Source organism: Lonchura striata, chromosome 4, assembly GCF_050655825.1.
Source record: "Lonchura striata isolate lonStrDom1 chromosome 4, ASM5065582v1, whole genome shotgun sequence".
In the NCBI taxonomy this organism is placed as follows: domain Eukaryota; kingdom Metazoa; phylum Chordata; class Aves; order Passeriformes; family Estrildidae; genus Lonchura; species Lonchura striata.
In genome coordinates, this window is record NC_140706.1 from 35,188,604 (window position 1) to 35,212,316 (window position 23,713).

Consider the following 23,713-nt stretch of genomic DNA (forward strand, 5'->3'; position numbering starts at 1 on the left):
GAGAAAGATCATATAGCAATTCCATGCCAGAGGTGTAAGTGAAATAGCATGGTCTTCAGCCTTACTCCATGGTTTTAACCATGTTCATTCCCTCATCTCAAGTATGAGCCATGTTCATTCCCTCATCTCAAGTATTTTTTTAAATATCATTTCAGATGACTTTTGATGCTGGTTTAGCTGCTTTTTTTTTTTTTTTTTTTTTAATCTTGTATTGGCGAACTGTTTAATAAGACTTTTTAATGTTTTTTGCCTGGAGGTTGAATGGTTTGGCTTAGCAGAATTTAGTGAAAAGTTCCTTCTAGAGTCCTGAACCAGTCCTTATCCAGTTCAGGATAAGCTTTACCTTCTTTAAGGTACAAAAATGCATATTTTTTAATGTCTTCTAGAGTATTCAAAGTAATTCAATGAGTGGGAAGTATCTATGGAACATAACTGTATAATAGAGCTACTTTTCCTATAAGCCATGCTTTGGAGGTGGAGGGTTTTGGGGGTGCATGGGGAGCTCCTTGCTTCCTGTGCAGGTGTCTGCACAAGAGAGCAGGTGATGCTGGCTCCTGTGGGGCTCTGCCTCTTTGAAGCCATGGCAGCTGTCTGTACCTGCTGGTTTCCTTGCTCCTGCCAGCCACACCTCATAGACAAGAGAGAAGAGAGGCTGGAATCCATGTGGGAAGCTTTTGTATGAACTCCTTCCAGGTTTGTACCACTCCTGTAGAAAGATGCAGATTCATTCTCAGCTGACAACCTCACCCACAAAACTCCCACAAAAAAATGTAGATTTTTTCCTTGCCAGACCACTGCCAATTCCTGCTCTGTAGTCCCAGATGCTTTGCTTGATCCTGATCCTCATCACCTTCTCCTGAGAGCCATGGAATTCCATTCCAAATGGAAATTTAAAATTGAGATGAGCCTCAGAGCCATGGCAAGCACAAAATCTGTCAGGAGAATAATGCTGGTATCTTCCTGCACAGGCACATGTGTAGACATCCCTACTATGCTCTCCTGTTAATTCATCTTCAAATATCTATTTACTTGGAAGAATCCATAATTCTAGTATTAAAGGGATATATTTATAATCACTTTAATGATTATAAATGTCCCATTTATAATGAGCCCTTTTGTGAAAGCTCTGTTTCAGACTTACATGCAGAGATTGAATATGTTGAAGTGTTTATTTCAGGCTGGGAGATATTCTGATTTGTTCAGCTAGATAAAACCCAAGGAAAACAGTTGTCTGAAAGCAGCCTAATGTCTGTGAGAGTGCTGTTTTGTTCTATCTTGTGAGAAGAGCAGTAGCCCACCTGCTACTGTTCTGTAAAGGCTGTAGCACTATTCTAAGTAAAACAGCTCTTATGTGCTATAATTTCAAGGTGAAATTTGCAGCTGCTTCTTCTTCTCCTCACCCTATCTACCTATAATCTTCCCTCTATTTTTCTCCTAAAGAAAATCGAGGGATATAGAAAGTTTAATTAAATATCTGAACATTATTTCAGAATTTTAGGGATTAAGTTTTGTCAGGTACCTGAGAAGAGTAGTATTAGTGAAACTCACTAATGTGGATTTACTCATTAAAATTTACAAGTGGCTAGTTTATATATCTGTAGAATCTGTATGAGAATGTATGTAGAAGAATATATATAGAATATATGAAGAATATATGTAGAATCTGTAGAAGATCATAATGAGGAAATACTACAAGGAAATGCCAAGGAGGTTAAGGCGACATTTTAACATGTTATTATTATAGAGAAATCACTGTCTTTTACTATGATGCAATTTTATCATGGATTGCTTCTCTCTGCAGATTTCTGTTATAAGTATCAGCCTGATACATAGTAATGAACACAAAATTCTAACACTCTTTGGTTGATTATTATTTTAAAAAAATATTGATCTGTGCTTCTTCTGGCAAGACTACAACCTTTCATAATGGGATCAGACTTTCAAAATAATTATTTTTTTTAGTCAAAAAATGCTTTTATTCAGAACTTAGTTTCTGTGGACATTTATAGGAAAACTTGCCCCCATTAAAAAAAAAACAAAAAAAAAAAAAAAAAAAAAACCAAAAAAAAAAAAAAAAAAAAAAACCAAGAAACATACCATAGAAAACCAGGAGTGGTTAATAGTTTCATGGATTCTCCTAAATTCTAAAATCACTCTTTACTGCACATTAGATATGAGTAAAACCTGATACAGTAATAATTGTTGTTGCTATTATTGAAAGAATTCCATTCTGATAAAATAATTTTTGTTTTCTGTTTTAGACTGCTTGGTATTCAAGTAGCAAAACATTCGAATACTTATGCTTTAAGAATCTGTTTATTTTTTGTGTTAAATGATTAAAAAATTAACACCTTCTTTCCTTTTAAATCATGTAAATAGTTAAGACTCATGCTGTAGCTAAGCTGATTCTTTCTCTGTTTTAAAAATAGAAAATGCTGGAGCAGTCCTTCCCTTCCCCCACTCTGTAGTCACTAGTCCAAGCTAGCAAATGTTACTGAATGGATTTCAGTGTTGTAGCCATTCTACAGTAAGTACAGCAAGAGCCTTTGTGAAAAAGCGAAAGGAGGCAAAAAGGTAGCGGAGATCATTTGTGGATGTTCGTCAGAGCAGAGTACCTGCACCCATGACAGACAGGCTTTCCTCGAGAACCAGATCATGGCAACAAACACTGCTGTGCACAGGAGCCAGGATCTCCCCAAAAGACGCCTAGAAAGTGTAGGGGAGTGCCCTGCAAAACGGAAAGCTAGCTGGGGTATTCTGACCAGCCAAGGTTAGTATAGCAGCCATTTCAGAGACCGGCTACTGAAATATGCTAAGCTGACCCAATTTATGATGGTCTAGCTATAAAACTGATTTCTTTTTAATTTTTAATTTTTTTTCCCTAGCTGTAATGTAAATGCATGCTTTTGTTAGTGGAACTTTATTGTCTTGCATGGGTTAACACAAGGGTACTGAGGCTATTTTCGTTCTTTCTGCTCTCTTATCAGCTGATCTAAAATACCATTTCTTGTTTATCTGCCCTATTTGTTTTATGCAAGTGTTTGAGGCTTGACTTACCCTGACTTTTGCTGTCCTTTCACGAGGTAACTGGATACTAAAGGTTAATTGTTTACTATGGGGAACCAGAGAATGAAAGGAGGGGGAGGAGTAAACTTGACATATAACTTTATGCATAAGGAGTCTTTGAGAGCTGAAATAGGAGGCAATAGAGGAACACGTCTGTATATCAGACAGAATTATTGTCCTGTACTAATACACTAAAGACAAGGTATAATTGCAAGGCTTTGCATGGAGAAGTACCTAGGAGGTATTTAAATTGCTGAACATTGACATTTTCAACAATGAGGAATAAACTCTGTTAGAAGTGTTTAGGACTCCTATTGCCTGTGCCATATTTTCTTGTAATTTTTTTTTCCATAGTCCAAATGTGTAAAAGGGAGCTTTGAATAATTTCAAGAGTCTTAACAGGAATTTTTTGAACGAGTGATCATAATACCATTTAATATTGATGATAACATAAGGTTTAGAGTGAAACAAAAAAGAAATTAAGGAAGTCAAGCTTGAAATTCATGATAATATGATATAAAATAAAAAAATGTAAATGTTAAAATACTCAATGGAAGTAGTAAGTGACAGGAGTGAGTTCATATGTTGTACATAAAGGAACTGTGAATTTTTCATGCAAAATATAGCTATATGTTAGCTATATTCTTAAAATATATTTTTATTCTTAAAATACCTTCGATGATTTCCAGTACTGACAGTTTTATAACTCAGCAATATTCAAGAATTTAAGCACCAGTTGCCTTATCTTCCAAGTAACCATTTGAATGCAATGATACTGTATGATTGCATTTATTCATCAGCTTTAATACACAGAGCATCTTTTATCCTCATGTTTTTCACTGTTTTGCCCAAGATTACATGACCTAAAGAAACTTTTATTTATGGTCATTTCAGCTCTTTAAGTCAGTATTTTCCAAAAAAACTTGGACTATATCCATCAGCTGAAAATAAATTTCACAAGAGTTTATCAGTGTTGGTACTAGCCACTCCATTATATGATTGAAGGTTAGGCTCTCCTGCTACTCTTGCAAAGAAATGGCCACAATTATTCTACTTTTGAAATTCTCAGAATCTGAGTAAAATATGGGAACTAAAATTTTCTGTAGAATCCATCTTAACAGGGTCTAGCTACTTAAACCTCTTTGTGATTGCTGTGCTGGGAATATACATTTATTGATAGACATCCTGAAGTACTGAGAGACTTCCGTTGCATTTGAGCCTTCTGATTGTTGCAGTGCACTTGAATAACAAGTATATCTTTTATCAAGTCCGAAGGATGCTTTTTTTCTTTCCTCTCTATTTCATCTGTGCAGGTATCCAAACCTTGGCTCTACAGGCACCTTTGCAGAGCAAAGGGAGAGAAAGTCATACTGCAGTGCAGTCTGTAATTAAATGGGCAGATTGGAAAATGGACTGAAAGTGATGCAGAGGGTGGTATATATTGTAAGATTGGATGAAAGGGTGAAAGGATAGAGTCAAAATGGGAAAAGGCCTTTAGCCTACTGGCTTGAGGGGCTACAACCCCAAAATCTTGTGGATGTGACAGAAATTACACACTGGGCCCAGATTTGCTGTACAATTGCTCACTGTTTACAAGGTTTAGGATTTAACCCTGTGCTGCATTCACTCTCAGACAGGCTGGGAAAATACAGAGGATTCTCAGCACAGTTTGGGAAAAATTGTTTGTACTCTGGATTAAGGCTGAGACTGTGTTTGAGGAGCAAAATGATTCCAGACTTTAATCTTTAGAATCTGAACTCAGCTCAGAATGTCCATATGCCTTTTCTGTCACCTTCTAGTTGGGAAGGGGACAGAAAAACCCTTACTTTGTTTCAGTGACATGTCCAAGGAAATAATAACAGCCGAATAATATTACCAACTGCTCTTCCTACTCCAGGCATATCTGATGAGGATCTAATAGATTACTGAATTTGGAGACTTATGTGATGTTACATATTGGCATTCTAGGTAGGGCACACAGATTTTGCAAGCTACTTTAGGTTAGAAAAATATCCAGACAGTTGTTGATGCTTCAAGAAGATGGAAAAAACAACCTGTGCCTGAGCAATGGCCATGGAGCTGTGGCTGTGCTTTCAGGTGACACGAGAAGGGGCCTGGCACTCTCCTTCCCACATGTGCAAGGCTGAGTGCAGAGCCAGCAGCGATCGCTGCTGCTCCCACCATTGCCATTGCCAGCATCTTCACACAGCATAATGTTCCTTCTGCTGGGAACCAAGCAAGCTGTGTATGGAATTGAAATTCTAGGCTTTTTTATTGAGTTCAGTGGCTCGTGTTTCTGTGGGAAAAGTATGCAAAAGTGCATTGCCAAACTCACAAAATGTTATCTGTGCCACACTGATTTGACCACTCAGTGCATTATACCCCAGTATTTGACAGCACAGCCACATGCTGTGCTCTTCCACAAAGCCCCAGCCTCTTTAGATGTGCAACAAGAATGATGATCTGAGAATGCATTAGTTTTATACTCAGGAAAAAACATACCCTATGTTCTACTGTTCTATGCAAAGGTTAGAAGGCATGTTATGAATGGTAGGGAGAAAGGGTTAATGTTTGAATGCCCCTAAAAGTAAATTCCATTCTTGTCTTTGCTTTGGAACCTTTGTGTTTTAAGACCAATCATCTGATGTAAAAGTTTTTTGGCTGATCATGGTTATTATTATCTAAAGCTGAAATTTCAGAAGCTTAGAGCTCTCACAACCATAATTAAACTGTGCTTTTAGTTTGAGAACTCAGTAAAAAAACAAGCTGTTAGAATGATTTTATAATTCAAGCATCAAAACTCTGTCTTTAAGTTCCTCAGTCATAAAATAGTACAAATGGATGATGTTCTGATATAGATTCAGCAGGGGAGTTGAAGTATTCTTTTATTATTGGCACAATACTGTCAAAAAGGCAGTAGAAAATTAACAATGTTACAGTGAGTTTATAGTTTGGATGACATGTCTTAAAGAGATCCTGCTAGATATGGAGATAAAAATATTTTTGAATACTAACTAACTCACTGAATACAACACTGGAATGGCAGAACTAATGTGCAGTCATGTGGTGCAGGTGCATTAGAGACAGAACTGTGTGGGAAAGTAAATTTGCTTTGTATGGTTTTTAGGAGTAGGAAATTGTTACAATTTACACTTGAAGCCCCCAAATTGTGAAAGTCTACATTATGATAAACATTGGAAAGTATAATGGTATGAACCAAGCAAGTTTTCCTTGTTTGTATGCATATATATATACATACACACATTTAGTTATATAGTTATAGAATTTTCAGATTATTTGAAATATTGAAATGAGAAATGTAAATGCCACTTGAATGACATCTTCTCTTTAGACATATTTTAATAATCTCTAGACTAAGTTTTGATTCTCTTGGGGTTCTTCAGTGTTGACTGTTTAAACTTAATTTATTACAAAAATAGTGGCTTCAGTTTTTCTGGCCATATCTAATCATGATAGTTAAGCATCATAGATACATTTCTTAAAGTTTAAATCCTTCGTTGAAGATTTTTTTCAATAGTTTTCCACATCAATATCAATCAAGTAGTTGACATGCTTCTTTATCCTACAAGGGATTTAGACAAATGATTATAGTGACACAAAAAAAAATCCATTAGAACCAAATTAGATATACAAAATATCAGTCACTGTCAGCAACTGTAGTGGAGTGATTCTGTTGATCTTGGGACTCTGGTGTTGCAGGGTTTTTCTCTTTAGTTATTGATCCTGTCTGTTGCTTCAGTTGCCAGAAGCTGAAGCACTCAGAATGCGTCTTAAGAAATAAAAAGTAGCAGTGCTTGTCTTAATACATAGCTTTTTTTGGTTTTTAGAAATAAATATTATATACAGTGGTTTCCAAATACTCTGTTTCTCATCTCCCACCAATGAGCTGTGTCAGGCTTCTGTATTCAGTTCCTCTCTGATGATAGTGCTTCTTCTGACGACTGGGACTCAATTAGCCATGGAGCAGTCATTTTTTGAAGTGCTGAGCCCTGGTATAAATACTCTCCCAATGAAGTCAGTGAGAAGAACTTTGTTCATGACAGTCCTTATTTTGAAAATCTAACCTTTAATGTACTTTTTATACTGAGTTGAGGGTTGTTGTTTTATTGGCTTTTTAGGGTTTCTTTTGAGACTTCACATATTTTTAGAAATAAATACAAAAGGAAAGACATGACTGGAGGTAAAGTCTGTTGTGAAAATATTTTTACTTAGTATTTTACTACTATGATTATAATTGCAGGAATGACTTATAGATAATTGCAGGTAGCTGTAAAGGAGTGAAGTCTGTAGGAAAAGAACATTAATGAATTAGAAATGAATTAAAGTCAGAATTGAAAATCCCTATTTTTGGATGTTTTCACTGCTGAGAATAGCTATCAATGCCCCAATTCAACAACCAAAGAATATTTTAGAACATAATTGAAGGAATAATGAACTAGTAAGAGAAAAACACAGTTCAGGTACAACTCAAACAGCATTTGAAACATGATCAGAATATCTTTGCTTTACTTTTCTAGATGTATTTTGAGTAAGTATTAAAATAACATAAGGACATTTGGCAGTGCTTCCCTTAAAATCTATGTACTGATACCAATTTTTGAGGACACAAAACTGTAAGTCTCTGCACAAGGTTAAAAAAGAATGAGTTTTTCTTGCCATTCATTCATGTCAAGGTTTTCTTGATTTCACTGTGAGTTTCTCTTGTGTTGAAATTCCAATTAATCTGTCTTGGAAAGCCAATGCACAGATAGTAGCACTTTGAGAAGCTGTTATGTTAAAGGAAGAAATGTGAAAAACAGACAAAAAAGGACAGCAGTCCTTTACCTTAAGAAACAGACAACTTGTATACACTCATATATTCAAAGCTGTGTTTACTGAAGGCTGAAAGTTCGTATTACAGGGAGCTGCTGATCTTCCAAACATATCCAGAGTGTTTTAGGAACAGGTCCAACTAGCAAGAGCAGGTTTTTTTTATTATTATTATTATTATTATTTTAATTTTTTTTATTTTCCAGATTGAAAGAAATGAGTAGGATTTATAATTGCAATTGGCTGGAAGTGCCATGGGGAGATGGAGATTTAGGTACTGTATAATAATTTGTAAATTTTTTTTTAACTTCACCCGTTAATGCAGTGAATATATTTATTCTTTCTTGTTAATGCCTACAAAGCAATGATGCTTTGGAATAGTTTGCCCTTCGGGTAAACTATACATCAGAGAACTTGGAACTAATGTGGTTTCTGTTTATAGTTAGTTATACTTTATATTCAGCATTGTCAGAGACAGCAGGGAATTAATGCATTATCAATTTTGGAATCGACTATTTTTGCTAATACTGCTATTACAAACAAAATGGATGAAAGTGTTTATATTTTTGCTAATGACTTCTAAGTGAGAGACTTGTAGTATTGTAATTTGTAGATTAGCAGAAGGCAGTAATCTAGGCAAAGAATTTATGAACACCTTTGATGTTTCTTTATGGTAAATATTCATGTTGAACATATTCTTGTCGCTGCAGTATTTAATGATGAATTATTATGTATAACAAAAAATCAGTTGGAATGTGAATTTTCTTTTTTCCAGAGCTTGGTCAGCTCAAAATAGTTCTGCAGCGTTTTGCTTGTAGATTTTATTTGTAGTAAAGATGATACAAGCTTTTTGCATTTTATGGATTTATCGAAAACAGCTGGCTGCTGAATGTCTCTGCCTGAAGATAGGGATATGAGGTGGGTCTAGGTGCAAACCAGAGCTTATAACAGGATCTGGCATAATTTGATTATCAAATGTCACTGGAGTAATTAATAGATATTTGTCTGATCAATCCAAGATGGAAGGAGGTAAAGGAAATAAAGGTGGAAAATTGTTGCTTTCAGATCCTACCTGCATCTTTGTTGTGTTTATACATGGCTACAAAAATGTCTGAAATGTAAATGTATTGAATGAGTATGAAAACTTCATAACTCTTTTATTTTTATAAGATGTTTTTCCATATAATCAGTTCTTTTTTTTTTTTTCTTTCCATTGAGTAGGATAAACGGTAGAGAAAGATATGTTCTCATCTATAGAGACAGAGGGACAAAATTACCAAAAGCAACCTCTAAATACAGATTTTAAATTTGAGGATTTTTTTGCAGCAGCCAGCGGGAGAACTTAATGGATCTAATTCATTTGAATTAGAACAACTTGAGTGCTCATTCAGGTACTACTGCAGAAGAAGTAAAACATTGATTGAAATACTCATAGTGATTACCCACATCCAAACCACAGTACCATGTCTATCTGAGCTTATTGGTATGACAAAGAAAATACTGATGATTTTTCAAAATTTAGTCACTTGAAGGTTTCTGAGCTCAAGGTTTTTTAATGTATAATAGCCTTATAATCCACATCACTTTGTGTGTGGGGTTTTAAAAGTTTTTTGTTTGTTTGTTTGTTTTGTGTGATTTTGTTTGTTTTTTGTGGGTTTTTTATTTGTGTTTTTTTAATTGGGTTTGGTTTGGTTTTTTCTTTTTTTTTAACTCAGACTATCAATAAGACTTTCAAAACATTACATTAAATAAACCTGCAGTAAAAAGTAAAGGGAATATTGTGTGTGCATGTGAAACTGGATCTTGCCAATAGCCCATCTACTGCCATAGATGAAAGAGTTCAAGAAGCTTCACACATACAGGATACTCTGACATGGTAGAAAATTTACTGCATTTTTAAAATCAGGTTTATAAAACCTTACTGTCATATGTTTAAACTTCTGTGATCAGCTTTATGTAGTCTTATGACAATTTAAATAGTCATCCGTGCTTTTATTTTGCTAAGTATTTGATCTCAGTAATATTCAGTAGTGCTGAGTCACAAAGTGCAGTGTGTTCTCCAAGATGCTGTGATACGTCTGTGTAAGTTTAGTCTCATTCACTAACACCAGTAGGAAAATGTAGGTTTTATTTACATTTTCCTATTGTGCACTATTTCATGGGTTTTTAACTAGGCCCTGATTTCAGATTGAATAGCCTTAATCTTGTCATCATTCTTGATGTGATTTGAGAGGGTTGTTTATAGTAAACAAAAGTGTACTTTCTGAAACAGGCTAGTGGACAGAAGGAGTCCAATAGGAAAGAGAAACAGGGTCTATTTCTGGGGTGTAGTTATCTTAGAGCTTAGCCTGATGACTGCCAGCGATTGAGCAACAGCCTTTGCATTTCAGACTCACTGCCTGGCCAGGGAATGCAGTGGCTGGCTCTGCAGGCACTCCCTGTCCATGGCAGAGTCAAACCTGCACGCCTGAAGAATCATCTGCCAATGTTTCCTAGTCATCATGCCAGGCTAATTCTCTCTACGTGTCATCAGGAATTTTGGGCAGCTTGATGTAACTCACACAAGGGATTGTATCAGTAGTTTACAGTTCTAGTGATTTTGTTCTTAAAGGAATAAATACTGATAATTCATAATACATTTTGAAAATGTTTTTTCCTTGCACAGCCTCTCAAAACTGCATTTTCAAAATTCCTGCCATAAATTGGTATCAGTTCTGCCTGCAGCCACGGCTGGCTAGAAGGGACCTGTCAGTGTGCAGTCTTGTACAGGAAGGGGCAGGTCCTTCAGCAAGAGCTTCAGGATGTCTCTGGAAGCTGGGCTGGGAGTTAGGGAGGCTTATGTGTGTGAACACAGGGTTGATGTTGAATAATTTTTTTTTCACCTGTCTCTTTTGGGGAAGATAAATGAAAATAAAGGCCAAACCTTTACAGTAAACATATCAAATTATTTTGAAGCCTAATATTTTATAGGATGAGAACTTAGGCTTTATATCTTCTTTATACTATAGAAATGTTTTTTACTGTGATTCTCACTGTATTTTTCTCCTTGCACTTGTGTAGTAGCTTCAAATTAATCTCACCATACATAGATTCCCACATTGCTTTTCATATACACCAGCTCCTTTGTGACTTCTTCAGGCAGCTTTACATCTGGTTTAAATTCAAATGATGACTATATTCCAGCTACAAAGCTTTATTATGTGTATTAAAAATAAACAATGCAAAAATATAAATGGAATATGACCATTGATTAATATATTAAATCACATTATTGATATAAATATCTCAATATTTTGTTCTGTGGACCACAATTATTTATTAGAGATGTTTACAATTAATAATAGAGCACTTTTTTACTGTTTAGGAACTGATCATTTACGTTTCTAAAGACGAGAAATTAATTTCATAGGATACTTGACTTCATTCTGTTCATCAGATTTTCTGCTTTGCTCTGTGCATTCCAAACCCTTTCTAATTCATATGGCTTATTCAATAAATGTTGTTCTTATATAGGTTCTTGGGCAGATCGCTCACCTCTGCATGAGGCAGCCAGTCAAGGACGTCTTCTTTCTCTGAAGACTTTATTGTCACAGGTGAAGCCTCTGTTTTTACATTTGCTTTCATTTTTAATGTTAGTTAATTTCTCAGCAGAGATTATCAATGCAGATTTAGTATGCTTTGTTTTGCTTTTTTCACTTGAATTTTTCAAAGCAATACATATTTAGGAATTTTTCATATTATAAGATACAAGCTAGTATTTAAAATATTTCAATATTTCCTCTGCATGTTTTAACTCCTGTTTTCCCCCTAGGAAAAAAACCAAAACAATCAAACCAAAATTGTTTCTAAATTTATGTCAGTCTTCCCCTCTTGCATGATATAATTAAATATAAAGCAGTTTCACTGCTTTAAGCCTTGGGTAAATAGAACTAGTCAGGAAGATACTAGTTAACAGGAAGAATCACTGAAAGATTCTGGGTTTTGCACTGTTGTCATTTAAAAAAAATTTGCTAATATCAAAGGGAGAGACTGTAAATGCTAAATTTTAATATTACAATATTGTCCTATTAGCTATTTCAATATTGAAAAATTATACTACAGAATACATTTGATGAAAGCAGGTAGATACAATTGTTAGTTCTTAAGAATCATACAACATCTACTGCAAAACATTTAGAGGGCATGGTGATTTTATCAATCTAGTAAATGTTTTCTTTGCTAAAATTCATAGCTTTGGGTATTTCAGACCTTAACTCACAGGTTGGTAGAATCATAGAAGAGTTTAGACTCAGGTATTTGTGGGGTTTTAAAGATTACCAAGATTGGAGATGCACCACCCTTTCTCTCATCTGTTTCAGGGTTTCACTGTCCCCCAGTTAATTTTCTTTCCACATAGCTACTTGTAATTTGCCATGTTCTGACTTGGATCTGTTGCCTTTTGCCCTGTCACTGTGCATTTAAACAGTCTGCATATTTTATGCCTATTTCTAATGAAAAAAAAAAAAAACCCTCACTGAGAATTAATTTATTGCAAGTTGAGTTCTAAGCCTATTTAGAGTATTGTAAACTATTCATTTGAACAGTAGTGTGAGGAAATTACTCTTTATAGGTTTTGGATGATCTTTAAATACCATTCATATCTATTTTAGGGGTACAATGTAGACACACTAACAATTGACCAAGTAACTCCACTCCATGAAGCTTGCCTGGGAGACCATGTAGGATGTGCAAGAATCCTCCTTGAAGCAGGAGCAAATGTAAGGCTTTTGTTTTCTTTTATTTTATATGAACTCCAATTCTAACCTTGGCTTAACTGAGAAGGATATATTCCTTGATTTTAATGTAATTTGTCTCTACTTACCCTATTGGCTGTGCTCATCTCATGTAATTACAGCTGCCATCGGAATGATATCCAATGAGAGTGATGGGCAGCCACTGAGACAGTAATGAGTTGGTGGGAATCTGTTAGCAGTATTCATTCTGATATTTCTCTTCAAAAGTATGGAATGCATTCCTCTGTTTTACTGGGTTCCTTTTGCTTTGAGTGGCTTTCAGGAGACTGTTCTTTTAATCTTCAGAATGTCTGTTGTCACACTGCACCTGCGTGCTCTTAAAATTCTTTGGTATGAGTAGAAAAAAGCACAGTCTCTTTTCTGTGCCACTGACAGAGGCTGTCTTATCTTTTATCCCAAAAAGAAAATGGGACTTTACAGACCACTTCTAGTGCAATGTCTGCTGACATCAGAGTTCAAGTGTATAGCTTCCCAGGTCTCTGATCTTTGTAATGGAAATATTTATTGTTCTTAAATTCAGTTTTCAGAACCACGTGGAATACGTCTGTGTTATTACAGAAAAAGAAAAAAAAGATACATAGATATTTCCAAAGCAAATTTCTCCCTACTTCAACTAGCACAAGGATTCTAAAGATACAAAACTATAGTAAAAAAAATTAATTTTCCCTCCTGGTTTATTTTTAGTATTTTTAATTGTTTTGGTGGGTTTGGATCATGCATGGAAGAAGATGGGCCAGAGTCCTGGAAGGAGCCTTCTCCTCATACCTGTGTTCCTTCCTTTAGCATTATTAGTCCTCACAAAGTTGCCTGCTTTGTCTCCTTACTCTATCGCACTGGAAATATTCAGCTGAAGCATGAGGTGGTGAGGTTGGTATTAAAACAGTGAGCCTATGCTATTAGCTTTGTCTCCATCCTGTGAAACATCACTTGAACCTGGAGACTAAAACTGCAGAAGAAAATGGCAAATAATGCCAGAGCTGTGGAGAGAAGATCCCTTTATCTTGTTAGTACACAAAGCGTAAATTTTCTCTATCAGTGAAACAAGCTCAGTGCAATGACTTTTGAAAATTATTTACTGCCTAGATGTCAATATATGCTCTTTAGTATTCCAGGTGTATTTATCCAACACAGTTTAACAAGAATAATAGTAAACTAATTCCAAATGAGAAGCATGGTAACAGGAAGAGTTTCACTCGGACTGGTCAGTTAACTTATTTTAACTAATACTTTGGTTTTTTTTTTTGTATTTTATGCAATTTCTAACTATTTCCTGTTTAAAAATCTACCTTTTTTTTTTTTTTCAATTATTTTTGTAAATAGATTTTATATATTCTAGGTAAATGCTACAACAATTGATGGAGTGACACCTTTATTTAATGCCTGTTCGAGAGGCAGTGCAGCATGTGCTGAGCTCCTGTTACAGTATGGTGCCAAAGCTCAGTGGGAGTCTTGTCTGCCATCACCAACACATGAAGCAGCCAGCAGAGGTAAGAAATTAGCTCCTCAATAAACATGGAGCAGTTGAGCAATGTCTGAGTAAGAGGGTTACAAAATATGTGTGGTTTTGTCCATGAGACATCCTACTGAAGTTGAGCAAACTGTCATGCTTTGTACTGACAGGTCACAGTGAATGTCTGGAGGTACTGATATCCTGGGGTATAGATGTTGACCAAGATCTTCCTCATTTAGGAACACCTCTGTATGTAGCTTGTGTTTCACAGCAGATCCATTGCATTCGAAAGCTTCTTTATGCAGGTATGTCATGATTTAAATAAAAATATTACTGGTTGGTAAAAGCATATTGTATTCACCTTTGAAGTCAGCTGGAACCCTTGCTTGCAGGGTTCTACTTCAAAGTTTACGCTGATTCATATTTTCTTATAACTTACTATTTTTTCATTTTTTGGTGCCATAGTAAACAGAAGAGGAAAAAGAAGCAAGACCAGTAAGAATGAATGTTCAAAATTTTCAGCACATAGTGCAGCCTTGTACATATTAATTTTCTGTAGGAAAAACAAGGATAGAAAATGAACTTTGAGAAATTTCAAATAGTAATCATTGAGATTTCAGTTGAACTATTTTAGCAATGAAGTCCCACTTGCTTTCGTTTTTCAGCAAGTTCTGATCTTTGTACAAAGCATAGAGGCTGAGTTGCAGAGGGAAGGGGTAAGGTAAAAGGCATCTGATCCTAAATTTCATATTATTTATTTAATCAATGGGTAAGAGATGTTGAAGGCTGGGTCTGTTTCAGCACAAGTCCAGGGACACAATTGGCATAGCTGAAAGACAATTTGCTATTTTTCAGGTATTTAAATACAGGGCTTTTGCATCCTGCAGAACAAGGAATTTAAATGTATATATGAATAATTCAGCCTTGCTATCATTGCATCAGAATAGATTTTCTAGTTGATTGCATGCTATATTTAGAACAGGTAGTTAAAGTATTTCTCCTTGAGTCCATTTCCTCGAATGATTAATTATCCTATGTCATGATTTTTTATGGTTAAGAACAGCAAAAGTATAATTAGCATATTTTGGGATTCAAATACTACCATACAGTAAAAAACAGTAACAGAAATGCATATTCTACATTTGTTGGTGCCCTGAAGTAGAAAGGGGTGTATAAATTGAGAATATAAGTAACTACTTATGTAATTTTTTTTTTTCATGTTTTATCAGTCTGTAAGAATGTATTAGAAGTTGAAAAGCAGATAGACAATGAAATAAGCAAGAGAATGCAGAAGAACACTCCAATTGTTAAAATTAAGAACAGGGAATTATTCAGATTTCGGATGCAATTGCTATATACCTGTGACATTATTATTTTATTCAAATGTACATTTAAAATGCAAAAAGTTTTGATTAAGGGAGTAAAGTTGGTACAGAAGGCAATTTTTGGTCTCACAAGGTCAGTAGAAGTCTGAAGAAGGCTGGGTTTTAGATGAACCAACACCCTCCCTGTGTAAGGGAGATTATTTTATACTAGCTAGTTTAGTGTAACTCTTGTAAAGATTTTTTTTCTTGAATATGAATGGATTATTGCAAATTAATTTAGTTAATTTTAATTTAAAACATGTTAAAAATTACCTATGGATACAAAAGTATACTAATTAGAACCCATGGATTGGGAGAATTAATGGTTTGGTTTTTTTTTTTTTCCCTGTTAGCTTTCTTGACTGTGTATCTCACCTTAATTAAAATTAAAACTAAATTATAGATTAATAAATAAAGGTTGTATGGGATAGGAGCTTTGCCAGCTTCGACATGTGAAAAATTATAATGCATTGAAGATTACTTTTTGAGTTGGTGTACTCACAAAAATATACATACAAAACTTCAGTTTAGTGATATTTTTTTAAGACTTAAATAAGGAAAGTATATTTTCTATGTAGTGCAAATTTTCTTCAATGTGTACAAAAAGTGTTTTTTATGATTAGGCAACAGTGATGGTTACCTGATATCTTTTTGTCTGGTTGTACTTAGATAATAAAACCTAGGATAAAAAAACAAAACCCAAACAAAACACTGATGTGATTAGTTATAGTTCTATGCAATAAAGTAATAATAAAGCGGCTAAATGCACTGTGGCATTCTAGGGCAGTGGTGGTTTTTCTTTGTTTTGTAGCCTCATCTTTCTTACTCAATGACAAATTTAATTAATCTCTCCTTATGTCTCTTTATGTGCATCCACCCACCAGGTGCCAATGTGCAGAAGGGAAAGCATTTGCAAACTCCACTCCATGCTGCTGCCCAGCATTCTAGTACAGAGATTGTAAATTTACTACTTGAATTTGGGGCAGACATAAATGCCAAAAATTCAGATTTTGAGAGGCCTGTTGATTTAGCTGCCCCAAGCAGTTTAGTAGAAAGACTGCTGCTCTTCCACGAAGGTAAGTTTTAGATGTTTATATTTGAAACTGCAACTTGTATTATTAAAAAAACCAAACCTGCCTAGAAAAACCCCCAACTTAACAGTCCAAACAACCCATATTATAGAAGGCAACACTGTGCTGCTATATGAAATGAATATATGAGCATTCAAGTAATTTCCTTTCTAAGGAATATTTAGCCTCAGCAATACTCAGCAATATTTAGCCTCAGGCCAGAACCCATTGACCAAGCAGCATCAGAATTTATATAGGCTGAAAAATTATCATCATATGTTCATTGGGCATTTACTAAAGTAGACATTAAAGCTACATTTTTATTGTTTTTTACAGACCTTGTTAAAAGAAACAGAGTATTTAAATTTCAGGTTAAATATATATTTAATTTTGGTCAGATGTCATGATATTTTTAAATATGTATTTTATGTGGATATAAAGCAAATTATTATGATTGTGGGCAAAAAGCATAAGAAGTTTAATTTTCTAAATTTTCTTTACCAAGTTTTAAAAACCTGAGAAACACGAGATTAAAGAGGCTATAGTTCCTCAAACTTCTTAAAGGTCTATCTGCTTTGGAGAGAGAGAATATTCCAAAGGGAACTGGACTTATTCAGACTGAACTATGTATAATGTAAAAATAAGCCACAAGAGGATGAAACTATTTCAATAACCATGGGCATCTCTTTAGAGGTGAACTGACAACACTGATTCATTTTTTCCTCCAAAAAAACACCCTGTAGTCTGAATGCTACTAACAAAATCCCACTAAAACCACTATGTTTTCATAAATTTACCAAGACTAGTAGTGTTTTTAAGTTAGAGCAAAGAAAAAAAAAAAATACATGCATGAAAAAGATACAGGTTTATTGTCCAAAGAAAATAGCATTTTGAAGGAGTGGGGGGGCAGAGTGACAAAGATTATGATTGCAGTGATGCATTGGTAGTGCAGCTGGCAGTGCTGTAGCAGGTATGTAACTTGTGCTGTGAATAAACCCAAAACAACAAGTCCCCAATTTTAAAGTTATTGATATCAGATATTTTCTGGAAGCTGGTTCTTAATTTAAAAAACTGATCTTGTCTTGTTTTCTTTAGTATTTCCTTAATTATTATTAAGGTTTAAGCAGCCCCAGTCTTTATCTTTGAGAGCAGAAAGGCAATGAAGGAAAGGGAATGAAGAAAAAGGTCAATTTTGCAAAATGTGAACTTTTTTCCCTTTTTTTTTTTTTAGAAATCACATTTTTATACAAGACTGTTGTAAAACAAAGTGCTGGCTTTAATAATTGTACAATTAAACTCCTTTCTTTATTGTTTGCAGCCACACCATCTTCTCTTTGTCAGCTCTGCCGACTACGTATCCGAAATTACATAGGAAGAGCAAGACTGCATCTTGTTCCACAACTCCAGTTGCCAACAATACTTAAGAATTTCTTACAGTACAGATAACATAGTAATTAATTGTTAAAAACTCAAATATAGTGAGTACATTTTTTTTCCCTCTGTTTATTGTATGTTTTATCTAAAGAACTGCTGGGCGGAAAAAAAAAGCCTTTTGCATATTGCTTAAAAAAATTGTATCTTTGACACCTGGTGTTGGTAATGTAATAGTAATTGAGAGCCATTCAGCAACTAGTGCCAAGGTGCTAATCCAGCTGAATTGAATAAGTGTGCTGATACTCTGGGACATGATTGTATAACTTTATCTTAACCCTTTATAGCTTTAGTGCTGTTAACTTTAATTTTGTTTATGTTTTTAAAATCTGTTTGACACATCTGAACCACAAAGACTTTCTTTATTATTTGTTAAGTTTGTCCATTTGGAGTCAATATTTTATGTATTTTCAAATTTCTGTTGTTCATGTACCTAAAAATACTTGGTAATGGGTGCACTATATGCATTGATAAAAATAAAACAATTAGACATCAATTCTTTTTCTTTTTCATTATATAGAAAATTCATTAATCACAGTGAGAAACTTACTTTACTTTTCCTCACTGCCTGTGCTGTGAATTGTAATTAAACTGATGTGAACTTAACCTCAGTTTTTTATAGCATTCTGTTTACTGGTACAATTAGTAACTTATTTCTCAAAAAGCCTTAATGCGGAGATACTTTTGATATCCTCTTATAAAACAGAATTATATAGGCATTTACCTTATCTTTTCACAACAGTGCTGTATCACAAGCATGAAATGGGCATATTAAATAATTTTTTGCCTCAGAGAAAGGCAAGTTTTAATGTGTAGTGTCTGTGAGGTTTCGGAAAGCATATAGTGGAGATGTGGATACTGAATCTTCAAACTGAGTTCAGCAGCTGAATACAAGGTTTCAAAAATGTCTGTTTTCTGTATCAAGATGGGTACAGCTCATGAAAAGACATTACTTCACTTACTACCTGTTTTGTAAACATTTACCCACTTCAAAAATCCTATTGTAAATTCCCAGAATACTCCAGCAAGCATTTCTGTGAAAAGCTATTGTTCAACTCTAGCCAGAGATAGAATGGTGACACCCCTAAGAGGCATTAGAAAATCCTAAGGCTTTGCTTATGCCCTTGAATTTTTGATGATTGTGATCTGAATAGATTAAAATGCAGCACTCCTCCTTTTGCTGTTCTCATTTGCTGTTCCTTTGAAAACAGATTACTTTCTCAGTGACTGATACTCAGTTCCTGCAAACCAAAGCATGAAAACTTGCCATTTGTCCTTGGTGATTCACCCTTTTCCATTCCTTTTCAGTGACTCCTTTCAGTATTTATGTTTCTACTGGAAAGATGATAAGTGAGGAACTAACTATAGAGGAAGATTTCACAAAGAGGAATGCTTACCCAGTTGCTAAATAATATGCTCCTAATAAAAAATGTAGCTGTCTTGACACTGTTAAATAACCTTACTTTGTTCTGTTCCCTGCAAAAACTCTAGTTAGGGACCTTTTCTGGAGTCCTTGTAAAGAAAAGTCAAATGCAAATATGAGGTGCTGCTTAAGAGTTCATTATATTCTGAATCTGTACTGGAGTGAGTGTAGTGGTTATTTTCATCCAGAAAGTAGCAATTTGTGGTCTTAGGTACAACACCATTGCTGTCTATTACTCTGATAAACAAGCCAAATTTGAACTGCCAAGCCAACCACAGCACTGTAGAACTTCTCCACATAGAATGAGCTCATTTAGAACCTTACCTTCAGGTGTACACATGACTTTTCAAGTTTGATTCAGACAAAGTGGCATATCAGTTTGGAGCAAACATGGCTATTCTGCAAAACACCTGTTCAGAACACAACTAAATAAAGTTAAAAATTCTGCTGAGAGTCACACCAGAATCCAAGCCACCTCATTGCAAATAGGTGTGTTCATGCTCTTGTGGCATTTGCAATATCCATTCCTACCATTCTCCCTGATCCCTGCCACCATCTAAAGAGAAAACAAGACCATCTTTGTAGTTTACAGGTATTTGCTACTTTTTTTTTTTTTTTTTTTTTTTTGGTATACTTATACAGAATAGGAGACGAGTCAGAAGAAACTGGCTTGTGGTAATACCATTACATTGATCTCAGGCAAGAGGTACTTTTCAAAACAAACTTCCATTTTTTGCTAACAGATAATTGTGTGAAAATTGAGTTTATTTTGGCAAGGTGAGCCGAGTTAGTGGTGTTAGTGCTTGGTAAAATCCCTTACAAAAATGATCCCTTGTTTAGCCAGACATGACAGATTTGTTACTGTTCTCATGCTGTCAGGGCCCTATTCCTGTGGCTTTGATGGGTTGAATTCTTAGTATGAAATAAATGTTATATGTTGAAATATTAGGAACCAGAATCTGAAGCAAACAGTGACCCAGGTCAAAGCACTGTTTAATTGCCCTATTATAATAAAGATTTTACTAAATGAACTGTTATACCAATTAAAAAGTGTTCTAAGGCATTTTCAGGAAAAAAAAAATAGTAGTGTAATATGTCAATTCTGGAAAGAAATCCAACAGTGAAATCCTGTAGGCTTGCTGAAAGTATTCCAGAGATCCCCAGGAGGTACTCCACTGGCAGGTGAGAAAGCACGTGGAGTACAAGGTTCTCCCTGTGCTCCTCCTGGGCCTGTCCTGGCCCTGTGGGGATGCTCGGCTCTGGCCATGGCCAGTGCAGAATTACTGACCCAGCCTGGCTGGAGCCCTGCACAGGGTGGAACCAACAGGGCATCATTCCAGCCCACAACATGGGTTTAAAGTGCCAAATCTCCTACCTCAGACTGCAGCTGCCAGTGAAGCTGTCTCTGAGGCTTATAAACATGTCAGTACTGTTGGACAGATTATTCCCATAGAACAATGGATTTGGTTTTGCAGGGATGTTGAAAGCACTAGCTGTGTAGCTTCATGTGTTTTTTCATTTAAATGAAAATATGACTTTTACAGAGGAGTCAAACAGTCTTTTGAAGACAAAGTATTCTTTAATATTAAGGGGGAGATACCTGTATTTGACTTGCTGTACTAGACAACAAAGCTACATATTAGCAAACTGAAATTAAAAATGATGAACCAGTGTACAGTTGCAACCACAGCTGTAACAGCAGACACAATCACAACCTTTTCTGCATATTCCTCTTACTCCCCACTGTACAAACAACTTCAAGGAAAATGCAACTCGTTATTCACAATGACTGTTACCTGATGGATCCCAAATATGAAAAATGCCCTTTGACTTAATTTTTGTATTTTAGTAAGGAAAGAATTCTTAATCCTGTAATTTAGAGGGAATAGATTTTCCCGAAATTCCATGTTAAGGCACAATTTATGTGCAACACATTGATGCAGTTATACTACATATTTAAGATATTTTAACTGTGAAATATTAGTAAAAATCATTATGATACAACAAAAAATTTTAAGTACAGTAGAATGGTAGTTGAGTCAATGCTTCAGATCTCAATCCTCAGTCACAGGGCTGCACGTTCAGTTCTCATGTTTGCTCTCCACCTCTGTATCAACAACTTTTACATACGAGGTTGTACAATTTATGGGCTAAAAGACAGATAGTCTTTCATTTGACAGAAGCAAGATCAGACACTGACTGATGGAAAATTCTATCAAAAACTAAGAATTTTAACTTCTGAAACGAAATGCTTCTCCAAACTCCATGGAGTAAACAAAGGAAAAACATTTTCAAAGAATACCTGCAGGAAGTAAAAGATTCTGTTCAGCACCCAAATACATACAAAAATGGGGTTTTTAGGGTACAAAACAGTTGTGTTCCCTCTACCCAATATATTTTTACACCAGAAGCCCTGTAATAATACTCTAGAATATTTCCAGAGGGAAATTTTACTATTTTGAAGAGGGAGGGGAAAAAAACCAACCCAGGATTTTATTTTATTTCTAATTTCCATCCCACCTTTCCAGCATGGTGGCATTGTTGTTTCTATAGTTAAATAAGGGCAAGGTTTACCTATACATTGAGGCTTTTTCTGATAGGATCTGCTAGAGACCTGACACAATTTCCAGTTTTACAACAGTTGCTATAGAAATAATTCTACGAATTTTTAAATGCAACCTCTTTATATTTAATGTAACTATCAGGAAACTAAATAAATTTTAAAATTTATTTTAAAGCAACAGCAAAAAATGTAAGAACAGATAAAGTAGCTTTCTGCTTATGTGCTGTCAGTTAAGCTAATAAATAGTATTGTAACCATTGCATCTTTTCTACAGATGAGCAATTCTGATTATAAGAATAATTAATAAGAATAATAAGTATAATATTTTACTTATAATTAAATTCCATATTATACACAGCTTTAAATTTTAAATATTTTTAGTATTCTATTGCCATATTTTCCATATAAGCGCGGATTTAGTAAATAAAAATATATATGCACAAGTACTTACTTCTGGTCTGTCATATTATATGCATGTTTAGAACTAATACAAAATGTAAAGAGAAAAAAAGCTTTTAAAATGTGCATAGCATATTTAAATTACTTCAATAAATATGCTGTTTATTCTATACAAAGCCTTTGTTAAAAAAGCAGAAAAATTTATAAAGAGTTTTAGTCTCTGGTGAAAGTATAATGGGGAATGTTGTCAAATATGATCCTATTAGAAAATATAATTTTGTAATCTGGATAATCTAAATAAATAAATGTTTAAAAATATAATCTAAACAAAACATAGTCTAAATAAAACATAAGTAACCTTCTATTTGAACTGCTATTAAAACACAATTACAAGTGGATGGAAAAAAACACCTACTCTTTAAATTTTACTTTTGGTATAGAACCCTGTGTGTAAAAATTAGTTCAAATCAAAAAGGGGGACAGTGTGATACAGCCAAAATATTCCAGTCATTCTAAAAAAAGGTTGGAGTTGCTGTCAATAAAGTCATTTTATGATTATATATTTGGAAGAAGGCTTATGGGTTTCACAGTTTGCCATCAATATTTTGTCCTATGTAGACAGTTGCTTACTTTACAAAGCATCTATTCACAAAGAGCTGACAAAAAAAATTGTCTGATGACAATATTATTACTAAAAAAAATTACATGGCTATATATTAAATTAGGACTTTTTCTTTGGATTATCAAATAACTTTTTTCTTTGGATTCTCAACAAACATTTGTATAGAAATCCTTTTGTTCTCATTTTAAAATTTTCAAAGTTCAAGTAATTGACTTTCAGGAGGAATCAACTACTGCCTCTCTGTCCTTTGACAATCAAGGTTAAATCAGCATTAACTCCCAGAGTGTTATTTTAAGCACTATAAAGTACAGAGGAAACACCTAATCAAAATGGGTTAAGTCGTATTCCTGTTCCTAATGGTGAAAAAGGATTCACTTTGGCCCACATCAAAGCATCATTCAGTGAAATTGCAGATTTTCCATCTTCAAGGAAGAACACAGGACCCTGTAAAGTAAAAAAGTTTGGGAAGGGAGAGAAAAGGAAATTATACATGGATTGTGTAAAGGCCACAACAAATAGTACATTTTATCTCAGAAGAACATAAAAATCTTGTTTAGATCTATCCACTATATTTTTTCCCACTCACTTAAAACTCTGATAACAGCTACATATTATGAATTGAGGGCACTTATGTTCCCAAACCTCTCAGCCCAAATTTTCATAATATTTTTATTTTTAGTTTGATGTGTTTTATTATTTTAT

At 34.6% G+C, this 23,713-nt stretch overlaps 2 protein-coding genes across 12 annotated transcripts in view; one reads left to right on the forward strand and one right to left on the reverse strand.

Annotated features, from left to right (window-relative positions):
- The window catches only part of ASB5 (ankyrin repeat and SOCS box containing 5), a 40,721-nt gene extending 22,106 nt beyond the window's left edge, over positions 1 to 18,615 (forward strand). For 4 of the 7 annotated variants that reach the window (XM_021549840.4, XM_085578831.1, XM_085578829.1 and 1 more), the window contains 7 exons: positions 8,103 to 8,170; positions 11,410 to 11,489; positions 12,546 to 12,653; positions 14,026 to 14,176; positions 14,310 to 14,444; positions 16,388 to 16,579; positions 17,892 to 18,615. In XM_021549840.4, coding sequence (XP_021405515.1) covers positions 8,103 to 8,170; positions 11,410 to 11,489; positions 12,546 to 12,653; positions 14,026 to 14,176; positions 14,310 to 14,444; positions 16,388 to 16,579; positions 17,892 to 18,019 — 862 coding nt within the window. In that variant the 3' untranslated portion in view covers positions 18,020 to 18,615. Of the gene's footprint in view, positions 1 to 2,105; positions 2,771 to 8,102; positions 8,171 to 11,409; positions 11,490 to 12,545; positions 12,654 to 14,025; positions 14,177 to 14,309; positions 14,445 to 16,387; positions 16,580 to 17,891 lie in introns of those variants that run through there. The other 3 variants (XM_021549920.4, XM_021549760.4, XM_021549608.4) reach the window with 3 other exon arrangements.
- A 2,368-nt stretch (positions 18,616 to 20,983) lies between these two features.
- WDR17 (WD repeat domain 17) overlaps positions 20,984 to 23,713 on the reverse strand; it is a 56,470-nt gene continuing 53,740 nt past the window's right edge. For all 5 annotated transcript variants that reach the window (XM_021550329.3, XM_021550397.3, XM_021550248.3 and 2 more), the window contains one exon: positions 20,984 to 23,455. In XM_021550329.3, the coding sequence (XP_021406004.2) occupies positions 23,336 to 23,455 (120 nt within the window). In that variant the 3' untranslated portion in view covers positions 20,984 to 23,335. The remainder of the gene's footprint in view (positions 23,456 to 23,713) is intronic.